Genomic DNA, 16,136 nt, shown 5'->3' with positions numbered 1-16,136 from the left:
GGACTTCACAGGACACCCTGAAAGAAAAAATCAAGGATGTAAGAGATGATTTAGCCAGACTTTTCTCTGGGGCAATGATGGCATATTGCAAATGGGGTGGGAAGAAAGGACAGGTCACCATGATGAGGGAGGAGCAGACGGAGGTGGGAACAGGCACCGATACCCCTTAAACTTCTGGGGGAGACTGAGGCAGGGATGGTATTATCTGCCCCTAAACATGGGTATCTTATCTGCCCCCAGACATGGGGTATGGGTGGGCTGGTCCCAACCCCAGCTGGGAGCACCCAGTTCTTGGCAGGAGAAGGTGAGGGCACCCGAGCAGCCCCTCCCTCCTAGGAGGGGGATGGAGAGACAGGGCAGTGAAGATGAAGATTGATTCTAGTGATTGCTTTAAGGGATTTGCTGTCTCTTTCTTTCTCCCTCTCTCTCTTTTTCTTTCTCTCTCCTTTTTCCCCCCTTTTCATTCCCTCTTATCCCTTTCTCGGTGCATTTGTCTTCGAGGAACCTGGGGTGTTCTTTTCATCAGTTCAATCTCTCTCTGGCACTTGAGTTCTGATTGGCTAAAGGTCTTAGGAAAAAAAAAATCTTTAATTAAGTAGATAATCTCTTCTTAGGAAGTTCTGCGGCTCCATTTCACCAACCCCCTTTAGCTCTTACTTTAGGATTGGTTAACCTTCGCAGAAGTTGGGATTCAGGAGACATACGCTTCTTCATCACACCAGGAGCACCGGGTGGAAAATAACTCCATCCCTTCCCTAATTTTATTTTATTTTTTTATCTTTTTTTTTTTTTTTTAACCCCGGTGTTGGTACCCGATTTTGTTTGTTGGTGGTTTTTCTGTTGGTGGTGGCTTTTTTTTTTTTTTTTAAGGATGTCCTTCCTCCCACTTTATTTGGATTTTATGTTTCACATGGACCCTTATCTGGGCATCTTCCTCCTCACTCCCTTCTTCCAGCCCTGCTCTGCCTGGTAAGTATTGGGAGCACCCCAGTCTGTGTGGCAGGCTGGTGCCCTTCCCAAAGACCCTAAGCATATTCCTCCTCATCTTCCTAAATATTCCTCTTTCCATTAGCTCAGTTCTGGTCTTTTGAGGTACCAAACACTTAGCTAAGTTCCAAGAGAACCATTGGCAGAAAGGCTCAATCTAAGCAGAGATTTCCCTTTCTTCCCCCTTCTATGGGACAAGTCCTAAGCTGGGGTAAATTATAGCAGATGCCCCTAGAGCAGATGTAGAACATCTAGCCCTTGGGTCAGGAAGAGATTTCTGCTTTTCCGAAGGCTTGTCTGTGTGAGCCTTGTCTTAATCAAATCAAATGAGGCTTCTCTCATTCTCCCAGGAGAAGACAGTCCCTGATTAAGAGCTCAGAGACAGCAGGGATAAGCTCGATGTGTGTGAGCATCACTCCATGAGAACAGCCTGAGACCTGACTCCTCGGCAGGCATGGGGTCAGGATTACATGTGTCTGAAATTTGTGTATTAGGGTTTGCTGGAGAGAAGTTTTTGGTACAGTTTGGTTTCCATCCACCTGGGTCTTGGCACAGCAATCTGTACAGATCTGCACTCACTTCTCAGCACCCCACTGCTCATCCTCAGAGTTGCTTATTTTTATTTCCAGAATGTTATTATAGGTGAACAGAAAGAGATGATGTTTGCGTGGATTCTACTGTCATCCTTTATACAGTGTATCTAGCCAATGCTCAAATGGAGATGGACTCAAATGACCCGTTTCTGTAGATATTTTTTTCATGTGTGATTTCTATCGAGTACCCAAATTTTATTCTCCCTTTCTGTGATGCCCCGGGGAATTTGCTCAGTGGGTCACAGACTTACCTCAAGGAAAGGCTTTTCCCATTCAATCACAAAAATCCCCTGCCTCCCCCATAGCGGTTCTTACCATTCTTACTGTGGATGGAATAACCAAAATTACAGAAACTCAAGACTAAATGGGAACTCATTCCTGTTAGGGCGGGAGGGATATCTCTGTTCTCTCAGAGGTCTTCTCCCATGTATATTTCAAAATACTGTACAATAGCAAACTCGAGATAGCTTTTCCTTCCTGAGTGAGGCAAAAACTCATGCTGGAATTATGTCATTTTTTTTCCCTTCTGCCTATATATATCTCTTGCTTTCCTCAATATAAATGGATTTAGAGTACATTAAAAGAGAAAATAAATCAACATTAGTTAGAATAAGTTCAAAGGGTGTGGATTTTCAGAGCATCAAATTGATGTTAAATACAGAAATCCCAGACATTTTCAATGGAAGTGAGGTGTTTAAATGCCCCGCCTGTCTTTCAGAAGGTTTTATCTCAGGAAAAAGTTTATAGCTCAAGAAAATGCCCAGCTCCTAAGTCAGAGTTTCCTCAGAGAAAGGAAAACTGCAAACTTTCTTTGAAATGACCTTATTTCAGACCCTGTTCCTTGGCTCTCACAGAGGAAAAAAATGTTCATGGGAATCATGTGATAATCCTGTTTGCATTTTTTGCTGTTTATCATTATCTGATTCAACTGCTTAGAATGCATCAAGATCTATTTTTTCCCCTGTGATTTGATGACAAAACAGGGAGCAGAGCAGAGGGAAGGTATTTAGAACAGCAATAAAACGCCTTTTATATATATAACTGCTTTCCTTCTCTGGGTGTGGATTAGATTCCTGTGTATAAGTATGCTCATAGAATGGCAAAGTATCAGAACTGTATCTAAGAAACAAAATAAATAATTAAATAATCAAATGAATAAATAAATAAATGAAACAAGACAGAGAGAAATTAAGTAAAAAATGTAAAGTCCTCCTTGACGAGTTGCCTCCCATTTTTCTGTTTTATGGGAATAATATAACCTTTATTTTAGAAACTTGTTTCTAAATGTTTCGTTTTGTGGGTTTTTTTTACTGCATCTGCGGGATTGCCCATTGCTTCTGATGTCAGTGGTTTTCTCATAACTTGAGGATGAAATTCAGATCTAAAGTGAAATTGTATTGAAACACAGAGCTTTAAGATAATGTTGGTAAAGATCTAAATACAGCTCTAGAGAGAGAAAAGTGATGCATGGTAGTGTGAGAGGGTGAGCGGGTACCCAAGATCTCTAACGGGAGATTTGATGTAGAACTGAGGAGCAGGGTGCTGTTATTGGGTAAAGTTGTGCATGAGAAGAAATTGTCAGAGGCTTAGTAGTATTCAATATGTGTAAAATATGACAGGACAGCTGCTTGGCAGAGTCATTTGCTGTTGGACTCAATATGATGTGATAGAGAACCCATGCTATAGATAGATACGCATTAGCTTTGAAATAATTTCCTAGTGCCTGACACAATGAAGCCTGCTTTGCCTTGGGTCTGCTTTCTCCAGATGAGCAGAGCTGCAGAGAGGATCACACCATGCCCAGGGCACTGCGTGGGCCCAGGGTGGCTGCAGCACTCAGGGCTCCTTCCCTGCCTGCCAAGCCTGCTTCTGCTCTGCTGCTTGTGTCATGCTGTCCTGCAGTGTAAAAGCAGAGGGAAAGAGCATGAGGTGGCTAGAAGCTGTAAGCTGTGTGGAAGAAGAGAATCATTTCAGGAGTTTCCTGTTGGGTGTGTGATTTCAGTAAGTGATACATCTGCACAGTGACAACAAAGCTGTGGGAAGTGGGCTGGGTACGGATGCAGCTACCTACTTAGCCTAGGATTACATTCTGCTTCATTCAGTGATATGGATAATTATAATAAAAAATCATGCAGCAGAGACAAAAATGAAGAGACGTTCTTCTTTCAGTGATTATCTTTGCCTTGCAGAGATGACTCCAGTGGCATTTCCAGTATTGCACTACTTCTGTGGAACAAGTGGCTTAATTGCTCCCTGTCCCACTAGAGATTATATTCAGAAAAGAGACACATTTTTCTTATCCAAACCATAGATACAAGGACAAAATGCAGTTCGTCTCCATTAACACATTTAGTTCATTTTCAATATAAATAAGAAAACTTCCAGCTACTTTCCAGATACACAGTGGCCCACTTTGCAGCAGGTAGCACCCTGACATTTAAACTGCCCCATCGTCCCTTCTCCTGAATCCACTTATAGCTGCAAGAGTTAAATGGAGGGGCCAAGCATACCAGTCTGGATGAACTCTTTGCTCCTCTAAGCCCTACAGGCTACCCAGCAGCATGCCTGCCGACCGATCCGAGGGCTCTGGGGAAGTGCCTTCTGTCTCTCTGACTTACTAAAAATGTTGAGAATATCCTGCAGGGAAATTGCTACTGTGCCATTTGCTCAGCTGCAGATCAGGAATTGTCATATCCTGAACTTGGCCTCTTTGTAAAGCTGGAGGTTTATCCTGGGAGGAACAGACACATAGCTTCAGTGTGGTTGTAACACCCCACACCTGCTAGCAGGCTGGTTTTCACTTAACCCTGAATTATGCATTACTGTCCCCTTCTAAAGCCACTCTTGCAGCCTCTCATATGTTCCCAGTCCAGAATGAGGACAGCAAGAATTTAAAACAAATACTTCTTGCACACAATGAATTTACCTTTCCTTACTGATGAAGTGAAAAGCAGTGCTGATGAGATGTATCTGTGTTTCGGACAGTAAAGCTATGTAAGATGACTTGGAATTCCCTAGATTTTCCCTACGCAAGGCCATTTCAGTAGAATTTTCTCACAGCTGCTACCAGGGCCTCAGATTCACACTGACCCCACCGTGAGCACTTAAGTTAGTGTGGTCCCCACAGCTCTTAAGGACAAGGGGAAGGGCAGGAGTGAAATCAGACGGAAAATAACTTGTTCATGCTGCTACCCGCTTGTGCTAGGATGGGGACCCGCAGAGCTCACACAGTCTGAAAAGCCCTGGTTCATGCCCCTGTGTGATTTGGGTTACTGATGTTCCAATCACTCGGCTGCAGATGCCGTCTCACCAGTTCCCAGGAAATATTTAATTAGTTATACAATGCAGAAGTGGCTCCCAGAGGAAAATTTCTCTGTAAAACAGACACCAGCTCTATGTGAAAGCACCCTCTGGGGCTGAAGGACAGCCGGGGCTGAATCCTGGGCCCAAAGCAAACGGGAAGGGTGCACTGTTCTCACAGTGTGCCCTGGACAAGGCCCCCTCCTTCCCATTGAAGCCCAGGGCAGCCTTTCTCAACACAAGCTGCATCAATAGATACTTGATGAACTTGCCAAGGTAGAACTTTGCAAACCAGTTCTCTGAACTCTTTCTCAGTTGTGAGTAACAGCAAAGGTCAGGTTTCTTGTGTTTTTGAACAAGCTGGAATAGCCAGCCCTCCTTTGTCATGTACCTCTGAGATCCCTTTCAGGACTGTTCTAGCTGAGGGGACTGTGGCACAGCTTTGTTGTGTCCCCTGGCATGGGACAGTAACGCCTGCTGTGGTCCATGCTGCTGCAATGCTGGAGCCAACCCTGGTGTACCCCATCACAAAGGCCTGGCCAAGGCTGGCTGAAAAGCAAGGGCATCCTCCTCTGGGATATGACTAGTAAAGTTAGCAGAACATCAGATTGAGCAGAAGCTGTGGAGCCCCATTTCTCTCAGTAAATACTCTGATTTTTGCCCTATCACTCACTGCAAGGTCACAGTCAGCCTGTGTATCCTCAGTGTCCTCCCTGGGAATACAGCACTCACCCACCTCCTCAGAGCTGCCAGGTGCATGCAGGGCAGGTATTCCCTAGGGTCACCAGAAACAGTCATGAGAGTTATTTTGCAAACCTGGAGATTTGGAATGAGCTGACTATAGGAGAAACCTCACTACTCTTTGCTTCATTTCTGGCTAGGGACCATTGGGATTTGCCCTCAGTCCTTTCTGCCAAGCACAGATAACCTGAATTCATCCTCTAGAATGGTAGTCACAGCTTCACTTGTAGACCTGAAACTGATGGTCACTTGCACTGAAATAAGCCTCTTCAGCTGGAAAAGGTAACTCAGATGGTCTCAGCGACCCTAACTTGCAGCCCAATCCTGCATATGGTTGTGATGTTGCAGGGGAAGGAGCTCAAGACTGTAACAATGGGAAAGGCTGGTGGGGATTTTTCCAATTGAGAAATACTCAGCTAGATGCTGGCCTGTGTGCAGGCGTGGCTGGAGAAGCCCATGGCCAGGCAGCAAAGGCAGAGAAGCTATGGGCAGCAGGCTGTAGGTATCATAGAACACAGCAGAGACTGAACTCCGCACAGATTTCAAAATATTCTTTGAAACCCATGCTTAAAAACAGCCTGTGCAATTGGCCTGGTGTCTCCCAAGCAGAATGCTCAGGCCACCCCTAGTTTCCAGGTGAGAACAACTTACTTTCAGCCCACAGCCCATTCCAGCTGGCAGCCACTGCCCAAACGAAGGCAGAAGTTGAGCTCAGTCATCCACAGAGCAGATCTCATTAGGGATAGCAGGCCTTCCTGGGCATGGAATTTCCAGGTGGGAGCAATGATAAGAAACTGCTGCTTTGCTTTTTCCTCTCTTCCCACCGCCACGTGAGAGAAAAGAGTTAAAGATGTTGTCATGCCATAGCAAGCAACAATCTTGTGATTCAAAAATAAGTATGAGAGTCTCTAATTTGCTTTGAAGTATGTTTAGAAAGTATGTTTTGAAGTTTTTCCCCTTCTGTACAAGAAATAGAAGTTGCTGATCTACAGAATAGAGGAAACTGAAACTTGCATAGCTGAAGGCTCTGGTTACTAAAGCAGGCCTAGTATATTCTCAGTAGAAAAATGAATTTCTTTGAACAGCGTGAATTTAGTATCCTGCAAGAATACCAACAGGCACCCTGAGAAACATTTCATCTAACCTTTTCATATTTCACTTGAAAAGCAACAGAAAACTTCACTTTGGCACAGCAAGAGGAGAGTGTGGTCAGCCAGAACTGGCATTACAGAAACACAAGGGACCACAAGGCAGGGGGATGGCACTGAGACACCACCACGATCCAGCTGTGTTATGACATCCTCGCCTCTAAGGGACATGGCCCATCTCCTGGGGCTAGGGGCAACCCCTGAGCTCAGCAGAGCAGCAAATGGGTATGGCAAAAAGCAAAGCTGGGGGAGCAGAGAAGCACCAAAAAGGTGGGGGAATCTAACTAGCAGCTATGAGAAGAGCAAAAGGAAGGAGTGGTGAGTGAGGGCAATGGGAGGGAAGAAGGGGTGCAGGCAGCAGCTGTAGAGAAAATGGAGAGCACTGCCATGGGGAACAGGGGGCCATGAGGCAGGGCAGGCAGACATGGCCCTGATGGGTGTGGGGGAAGATGCTGAGGGACCAGAGGTGACTGAGCCAGGAGCCAGGCAGAGTGAGAGGAGAGCCCTGGGATGCCAGGCATTCCCCAGGCCCCTCCACCATCACCCCTGCCCTGCTGACACTGTCTCTGTCTTCCAGGTCAGTGAATAATTTCCTGATGACGGGCCCCAAGGTAAGATAAATCTCTTTGATTTTTGTCCCTGATCCCACTAAACCCAGGGGAGGGAAGGGGGGCTCCTTCTTCCCACCCCTCTCCAACCAGCTTTGGTCAGAGCTCCCCTCAACCCCAAGCACCCAGAAACAAGACAGGGGAGCGCCAGGGATGCCCTTCTGAGAGCTCTGCAGGCTGCAACAACCCTGAGCAGAGGGGCTTGGGGCCCTTACAAGCCGGTTGGGTCAGATGGTGGAAACGTGTTTATTGACCCTAGCTGCCAATCTCACCTGTCATCCATTGCTTCCTGCTGACCAGTTCAGCATTAGGACCCATGTTCATTCAGATGGAGGGACATTTGCCATGGGCCCTGCAGAACATGCCTCCACAAGGAGCACAGCTGGAATTGCCAGGGCTTTGTTCAGTGGTTTTGATTCCTCTCCTCCTTGCACCCCTCTTTCAGAGCCTTTATTTCCTAACCAGGATCAGATGTAAAATTCACCTCATAGTCTTGTTCCTCTTGAAAAATACATATTTAAAAACCAACTCCTCTTACAATGATAATGGGTTCCCTCACTGCCAGGGCTGGACACCACACAGGTCTAGCACCCCACAGCTCCGCTTGACCTTTTTCCTTCAGGAGGCTCAGCCTCTGAGCCAGCACAGCAGAAAACATGCTTCCTGCTGCTGCTGGCAACCACCAGACACATGGAACTAAGCTAGCCCCTCAGCTCTGCACTTGTCTCTGTAGATGGTATGTGAGTCCTTTACAGCTGACTGCCAGCGCCCTGGCAAGGCTGAAGCTGTGCTTCTTGGACCACCTAGACCCAAACAAAGCAGGACCTCAGGCTCATGCTGTCCCTGTCTTGAACCACTGCTCTGCTTTCTCCTAGGCCTATCTCATCTACTCCAGCAGCGTGGCAGCTGGGGCACAGAGTGGCATTGAGGAGTGCAAGTTCCAGTTTGCCTGGGACCGCTGGAACTGCCCTGAGCGGGCACTGCAGCTCTCCAGCCACGGCGGGCTGCGCAGCGGTAAGGAAAGCATTGGATACCACTACCGGGACCCACTTGCCACAGGTTAGAGCCCAGCAGCCCCTGCTCTCTTCCCAACTGCCTCCTTTCATGTCCCATCCCCACCTGGGCTGTCCCTCTTCTGGGGCAGGCTGGGCTGGGGCCTGGCAGAAGGCAGGACTCGAGGGGGCTGTGGGGAAGATCTTTGGTCCTTGGAGAGCGTCCCTTCCTCTCTGGGATGTATCGTTGAGATGTGGGGGACATTTGGTCATCTGTGCTGTATAATCACTGGTGAGCACATCCTTGCCCTGGAAATGACACTGGTTGGTCTGGATCAAATCTGGGAACTTTCATTTTCATGCAGTTCAAGCTAAGACTAAGCTAATCTGACCTGTAGGGCCTCTTTTCCATCCAACATAGCCCTGCCCACTGCAAACATTATCTGACTCAGTCTTCTGCATGACAGGAGCCATTCTTAACACCAGTCTTACCATGAAATCTTTAACACATTTGCTCTCCTTGTGCTTCTGCTTCACAGCAAACCGAGAAACTGCCTTTGTCCATGCCATCAGCTCTGCAGGTGTCATGTACACACTGACTCGGAACTGCAGCCTGGGGGATTTTGACAACTGCGGCTGTGATGACTCCCGCAATGGGCAGCTTGGTAAGGAGAGATGGAGAGACAAGTGTTGGTCCCTCTACCAAACCCAGGGCTGCTGGAGGAAGCTCTCCTGTTCCACCAGGATTACTGTTGGGGAAAGCAGGATGGCATCTACAGACCCTTTGAGTATGCATCAGCATGTTGGGCACACGAGAGCACAGACATGAGAACTGTTGTGGCAATGCCCAGCATTCACCTCACCCCATCTCTGCCATCCTCAGCCTGCAGCCCCTGCACAGCCTTGGTGGGGAATTCCAGAGACAAAGTGTTGGCACTTTGGCTCTTCCCTCAGATGGCATACAACAGTGAAGTTTGGGTGTTTTGAAAGGAAAGAAAAGTCAAATTTGAAATTATCAAAATCTTTTTGATTGAGCCTCTCCTTGCTCAGCTCTACTTGGCAGGCGGTAGGTGTCAATTTGTCACAAATTCCACTGGAGTGCCCAGTATTGAGTAATTTCCTTATTGGCTAACAGTTTTTATAACAGCCACTGCTTTGTAGGTGTCTGAGGCCCGGGACAGACCATTTTTCTCACTTTGGGGCAACGACACAACAAATTTTATTTGAGCTAGTCATGCTACAGTTTTTTTCCTCAAAACATGTTTGTTTTTCATGAAAATTTTCCAGTGTGAACTTAAAGCCTTAATGAGAAATTTGTGTACGTCCAGAACCAAATGCCACTGTGCTGACTCTGAGCTGCTGTAGCTGCATTGTTCACATCTTTCTATTCTCCCTTTGTCATCCACTGCAAACACTCACCCTCCCATCAGACACACCACTGCCTTTCCCTGCAAGAAGGCACACAGGCAATGGCATAGGCTTGCAGGGACAAAAGGCACAAGACCAATTAAACTGCAGTGCCTATGATGCACCTCTGAAGCACCCAACGGTCAAACAGTTTCAGATTTCAATTCTTCCTAAAGCATTTAGTATTCTTCTATAGGAAGAAAACAAGAAACTGCACAACGTGCTTCCAGGCAGTTGTGCTAGATTATCAAGCCCACGCTAGGTTAGCAAAAGTATTTGCCCCATTTTCCTGTATAGTTTCCCAGTCCGTGCTGACTCCCTTGTTTCTTTATGATAACTGGAAAATCAGAGCCTTCTGAGATGCTCAGCATCAGCCTGGGATTCTGAATGTATCAAAAAGAAGGCCTCCTTGATATAGGTGTACCTGGCATGAGTTATTTTCTGGTGGAGGGGACTCTGTTCTCTCTAACCAGCACGTGCACACAGGACATCCCTTCTAACGTTAAGGATTCTCTGATTCTATGCACGTGAGTTGGCTAATCCATGTCAGGAACCTGTGCTGAACAGGTTAACCCATCCCTGCAATTCAGACTGTGCCAGTTAAAGTCACGGTTGGAAGGAATGTGATTAAAGATCCAAAGCTTCATCTCCGTAGGAGAGCTAATGCATGAATTCTGAATCCTGCTCTATAGGAAGCCTGGAAATCCTTGGGATTGTCACGTGAGGCATACTCCTTCATTGCCCACATGGGCCACTTGTTACCCAGCCCTGAGAAGAAATAGCACAAGCCCAAGGGGAGAGAATCTGAGCATACCACTAGGCAAAGGGCTGGCTTCATCCTTCACCCAGCCTTCATTCCTTTCATCACTGCTGGCTACCACCCTTTCTCACCCTGGGGCCACAGCACAGTGAGGGCTGGTAGCGCACCTCTCATCTCCTTTCCTAGGTGGGCAAGGCTGGCTGTGGGGAGGCTGCAGCGATAATGTGGGATTCGGGGAAGCCATCTCCAAGCAGTTTGTGGATGCCTTGGAGACTGGACAAGATGCCAGAGCTGCTATGAACCTTCACAACAACGAGGCAGGAAGAAAGGTGAGCCCCTTTCCTCCTTCCAGACCTGGAAGCACCTAACTGATGTGTTACGGTCATTCACTGTGAAGTAGCACTACTTGCTACGGCTAAAAGCACATGCAGAGTAGAATGTAGCTGAGGAGAGGGGGAACAGGGCAGCAATATTGATGCTTGTCCTAATGTAGTAAATCTTCCATGCTTACCCTGCAAGCTCTTCCTTCTTGCTGCTTTCTTTCTCTCTCTTCAAGTAGTAGTATATCTTGAAGAAGCCAACGTGGACCTTCAACCAACACTCCCCAGGCAGGGCTATTGTACAAGGAGGGACCACGACAGACCCTTCCACAATTATGAGCCAGACTTATCCATGAGAAATGACCCTGGTGAGCCTTCTGGGCTTTGTCCTGCATTTCCTCTCTCTCCTCATCTCACAGGCCGTCAAAGGGACCATGAAGCGGACTTGCAAATGCCACGGCGTGTCGGGGAGCTGTACCACGCAGACCTGCTGGCTGCAGCTGCCCGAGTTCCGTGAGGTGGGCACTTACCTCAAGGAGAGGTACCACAAGGCCTTGAAGGTAGACTTGCTGCAGGGGGTGGGGAACAGTGCTGCCAGCCGGGGGGCCATTGCCGAGACCTTCAGCTCCATCTCCAAGAAGGAGCTGGTCCATTTAGAAGACTCTCCTGACTACTGCCTGGAGAACAAGACACTGGGGCTGCTGGGCACGGAGGGCCGGGAGTGTCTGAAGAGAGGCAAGGCGCTCAGCAAGTGGGAGAAGCGGAGCTGCCGGCGGCTGTGTGGGGACTGCGGGCTGGCGGTGGAGGAGAGACGGGCCGAGATGGTGTCCAGCTGCAACTGCAAGTTCCACTGGTGCTGCGCTGTGCGGTGTGAGCAGTGCCGCAAGCGGGTCACCAAGTACTTCTGCGTCCGCAAAGAGAAGCGGGAGCGGAGTGGGGGCGGCGGGGCCAGCCGCAAGCTCAAGAGGAAGCTCTAACTGCCCCCCGCTCCCTTCTGTCCCTCTGCTCTTCTCATTCCCTCCCTACCTCCCCTGGCACCGTTTCCTTTTGGGTTAGTTTTATCTCATTTCCAAGCAAGGCCCCTTCACACAACATCACCTCACAGAGGGATGTGGACAAGGCAGAAAAGCTCCCGTGATTCCTCAGCCACGCAGTACTGCAGTGCCTCAGGTCTTCTGGGAAGGCTCTTCAGTGCTGGTATAACCAGGTGTGATTTGGTCCCTTCAGCCCAGGGTCACTTATCCAGTAAATATAGTTTTATCGTTGAAAAGGCAGCTGCCCTCCACAGCTCCTGCTCTTTTCAGCATGCCTTCTCAGACAAGTACAGATGGCACTGCTCTAGGCCTTAAAGCAAGTAAGGTCTAACATTCAGGAGAGCAGGAGGAACTTTATACAGCACCTCTAGACCTAAGCCACTCAGGGTGGTAGTCGCTAAAAAAGAGGCTTCTCATACCTTAAAAAAAAAATCCCTCAAAGAAAAATGGTACTGCTTTTTATTAAAACCCTGTGCTATGAGGAAAGAGAAAAGGCATGCGACTCCTTCCTGCAGTGAGCCAGCTACCTGGGCATCACCTCCATCCTTCACAGCTTAATTCAGCTCTCCAGTGCAGCAAGATTCCAGCTGCTGCTTGTCCAGCCCATTAAAACATTTATCCCACATCAGTTGCTTATTTACACGCTTACTCTGAATGTTCTAAGCCTCCAGGCCTGCCCCCTCTTCTCACTCCAGCCACCTTGACTGATACAAGACCAGTGCCCTCACACGTGTACAGTCCTACTTCCCTTCCCAGTCTCTCCCAGAGAGGAGCTGCCAGCTGAGCCCATTCCCCTCCTGGTGTATACTCACCTGTCAGCTAACTAACTATATACTTCCTCCTAGTCTGACTTTTCTCAGTTACTATTTAATGGTGTTGTAAATAGGAAAGTGAAGCACTTTGAAGTTTAATTTATTGCACAGTTACTGTGGTGTATACATAACAGTTTTTCCTCTACATCTTATTGTAAATATTCTATAGGCTAAGCAAGCAGCAGGAAGATTTGGTTGATGCATCTCTTTTCCCTTGCCCTGGCTGAGGTAGGGAGGGAGGAGGCTGTCAGCTGCAGGCCCAGGGGAAGCTCACTCTGTCCTCAGTGATCTCCCCAGTGCTGTCAATTTATATTCTGCTTTGCTGTTTGAAGCGTCTTTAAACAGATGAAAAGCCAGCAGAGTTAAGTTACTGGCCATTAGACCTGTCTTGTAGTCAATACTTGTAAAGGAATAGCCAATGCAATAAATCAGTAGCCAAGTGCTTGCAAAATGCTGTTGTGTCCAAGTAGCTGGGTGTTTTTGTCTGTCCAATTGCATGTATGGGTGCGTGCAGCTTCAGCTCTGGAGACTACAACCAAGCCACTTGCTCATCTGATCAGCACAAGAAGAGCTGAGCAGTTCCCCCACTTCAGCCCTACCACCATACACACTATGGTATAGCTATATCCTGAAGCTTACCTGACCCCAGAGGAAAAGGATGTGGGAGAGAGGCAGAGGGGCCCAGTTGCCCATTTCAGACACACTGAAGGCACTCAGCAGTCTGTGTGAATCTTGGTTATCAACTATCCCCTTCATCTCTGGGCTATGTTGTCGGGGGTGGGCATTCAGACCTATGGCAACCTGAGGTCTCACCAGAACAAGAGACTCCACACCATGCAGGAATCTGGCACTTCAAAAATTCCAAGAAACCATCTCAGCCCATTCTCAGGGAAAGTAGAAACACTTCTGCTCCATGCACAGCTCCCAGCTGTGCGCATGAATATCCCTGTTAACACACAACCCGCTGCCCTGCCCTCTGCCTCCCCATTCTGGGGCTGCATCCTGGGGCAGGAGGGCAAAGAGACACAGAGGACTTCCCATCTGACAGAGCTGGCCTGAGGACAGCTGCAAGGCACAGAGGAGCTCCTACTCCTTGTTTTCTGTGCCATACCCCACACAGACACCCCGTGCGGGCCACAGTCTAGGCCGGGATGCACCCACTGGACAGCGATGCCCAGTGGGGAAGGGGAATAGTTCCCATCCTGACGCTTCTGGAGCAAGGGGCAAAGTGGGGAACACCGCAAGCAGGGCCCCACCATCGTGCCTTGCTTTCTGCGGGACAAAATGGCGACAGCGCAGCTGTAAAATGTGCTGACCTCAGCAGCGGGTCGGGGCGGAGAGGTCCCCCTCCCTGGCAAGAGCAGCCGTGAGCAGTAAAGGCACTGCAGCCATTGTGTGGTGGGATTGGATGCTTCCATGTATTCATTTCGGTTTAATGAAGGCGCATTCCTCAGAGGAGAAATATTTACATTCAGCTTCCCAGGTGGTCACCTTCGCCCAGATGACACACAAACAGGCACCCCCTGCTCCCTTTTCCAATCCAAACCTCTTTAGAGGTCTCCACGAGGAGGGGGGCTGCGGGGAGCAGAACAGAAAAGGGAACAAAATGCTAATAAATCAGCCAGCCGGCCCTTTTCCCCTCCCCTCTGCGGAGTCAATGGAAAGTGTCATTTCACATGCTAATCCCCCTCCGCTCTCTTCACAACACCTTTTCCGAAAAGTGTTTGGGAAAAGTCCTTGTGGCCCGCTTACAGCTCCCTGCCGCTTCGGATTCCTTCTTGTCTAAGGCCGTGGCCCCCGTGTGGGTCTCTCCCTCCAGCAGGGCTCCATACAAAAAAAATCCCAACAAAGACTTTGGAGTTCATCAGCCTCCCACTGAAATTCACAGCTGCTGAACAAACTAATCCCCTCTCTTGGCCTTTCTTCCTTTCAATGGGTTCTTGGCTTCAAAGACACTTTGGGAAAGGACTTTGTGGGGACTCACACTGCTCCCTCAATAGAAGTTAGTGCAAGCATTATCTTCAGAGCAAGTGGCTTTACAAACAAATACTGCCTAACAATCTCTGCCCCTGCAGCTCCCCCAAACACACACAAGCCTAGCCCGCAGACATGATGTTATCTGCAACAGGATTAGAGCTCTGCTCTCCATGCACAGGGATCCCTTCCTCCTGCCCCCCCCCCTCCCCGTTGTTCTTTGTCAATCCAAAAGCCTTCTCACCCAACAGAAAATGCTTTTTCCGTGCTGAGCTGCACAGGGATGCTGCAGCAATATGTGCCTGCATGGGGGGAAGCACAGCCGTAGTGCTGCAACTGAAGCAGTGCTTTCCAGCAGCACTTGCAAAGCAGCAGATAGTGCAAGGACCACAGAGATGGAGGTCTGGCCATCAGCCCCTCTGGGAACCCTGAGCAGGTCACCCCACTGCCTGGTTTCCCTGACAAATTTTAGGGATGGAGCTCACTGGGGTAAATCTGAAGCAGGACTGAGCAACAGTGGGACACAGGGAACAAGAAAGGGCTCATGGCAAAGACAGGATAAAGAGCAGGTCTCTGCGTGAACCCACAGGTAGCAGGAGCAGTGCATGCAGGAGGAAACTGAAGTTGGATGCACCCGAGAAACACATGGAAAAAAAATCCTTATTTCTCAGTCCCAAGTAGCCTGAGTGAAAGAAGAAAAAGGGCTGGGCTGCACAGGAGCTACAACTAAGTCCAGAATTGAAGAGTCTACCAGTTAACAAGTTTGTTAAATTACCTCAAAAAGCCTAAGGACTCTCCTTATGTATATACTAAGCAAATGGATGTCACTGGCTGCCTGCTCACTTGTTCAGCATCAGAAAGGTCACAACATAAGTGCAGTCCTTAATCATCAGCCTGCACCTCTCTGAGAGGGGACAGCTCAGAGGCCACACTGGCTGCTAACTGCTCCCACTTGGCTGCTGTACTTCTGCAAGGCTCCCCGACACCTGGCAGCATATATATATGTATATATATATATATGTGTATATATATATTTAGAGAGAGAGAGAGAGAGAGATTACAGCATTCTCTCCACTTTATCTCAGTACTGATGTTCCACTTCAACCTTCTTACATCCTTAAAAGACTGTATGAAATCAGCCAGCAGATTCAGACATTATTAACTAGAAACCAAGACTTCAGTGACATACATTTGATTCCTAAAGAGAAAGGCAGATCAGCAGGCTAGTTTAAGTGTAACTGCTTCAGTGGCATAACATTGGCTTCCAACAGGAGAGGATCTCATCAAAGGCTCTCTTTACTTACTGATGCCTTTCCAACTTTTAAAGTGAAGTGTAAAATCCCCAGCACCGCTGTGATTCCCCAGGGGAACTCCAGCCATCTCATGGACCCTCCTGTGCTTGATGCAGATGGATAGTCACAGCTGAGGATAGTCACTAAAGAACAACACTCTGGCCCTGC

At 48.2% G+C, this 16,136-nt stretch overlaps 2 protein-coding genes across 2 annotated transcripts in view; one reads left to right on the top strand and one right to left on the bottom strand.

Annotated features, from left to right (window-relative positions):
* SEC31B (SEC31 homolog B, COPII coat complex component) overlaps nt 1–16,136 on the bottom strand; it is a 109,327-nt gene that overhangs the window by 62,807 nt on the left and 30,384 nt on the right. The gene's annotated exons all lie outside the window — the stretch shown is intronic.
* WNT8B (Wnt family member 8B) lies at nt 911–11,833 on the top strand. Its single transcript, XM_065746117.1, has 6 exons — nt 911–969; nt 7,347–7,380; nt 8,253–8,391; nt 8,909–9,034; nt 10,723–10,865; nt 11,276–11,833. The coding sequence occupies exons 1-6, from the start codon at nt 911–913 to the stop codon at nt 11,831–11,833; spliced, it is 1,059 nt and encodes a 352-aa protein (XP_065602189.1).

The sequence above is a fragment of the Cyrtonyx montezumae genome, unplaced genomic scaffold, assembly GCF_038088225.1.
Source record: "Cyrtonyx montezumae isolate F1298 unplaced genomic scaffold, pur_monq_1.0 scaffold_4, whole genome shotgun sequence".
In the NCBI taxonomy this organism is placed as follows: domain Eukaryota; kingdom Metazoa; phylum Chordata; class Aves; order Galliformes; family Odontophoridae; genus Cyrtonyx; species Cyrtonyx montezumae.
This window is presented reverse-complemented; position numbering and strand designations above follow the sequence as displayed.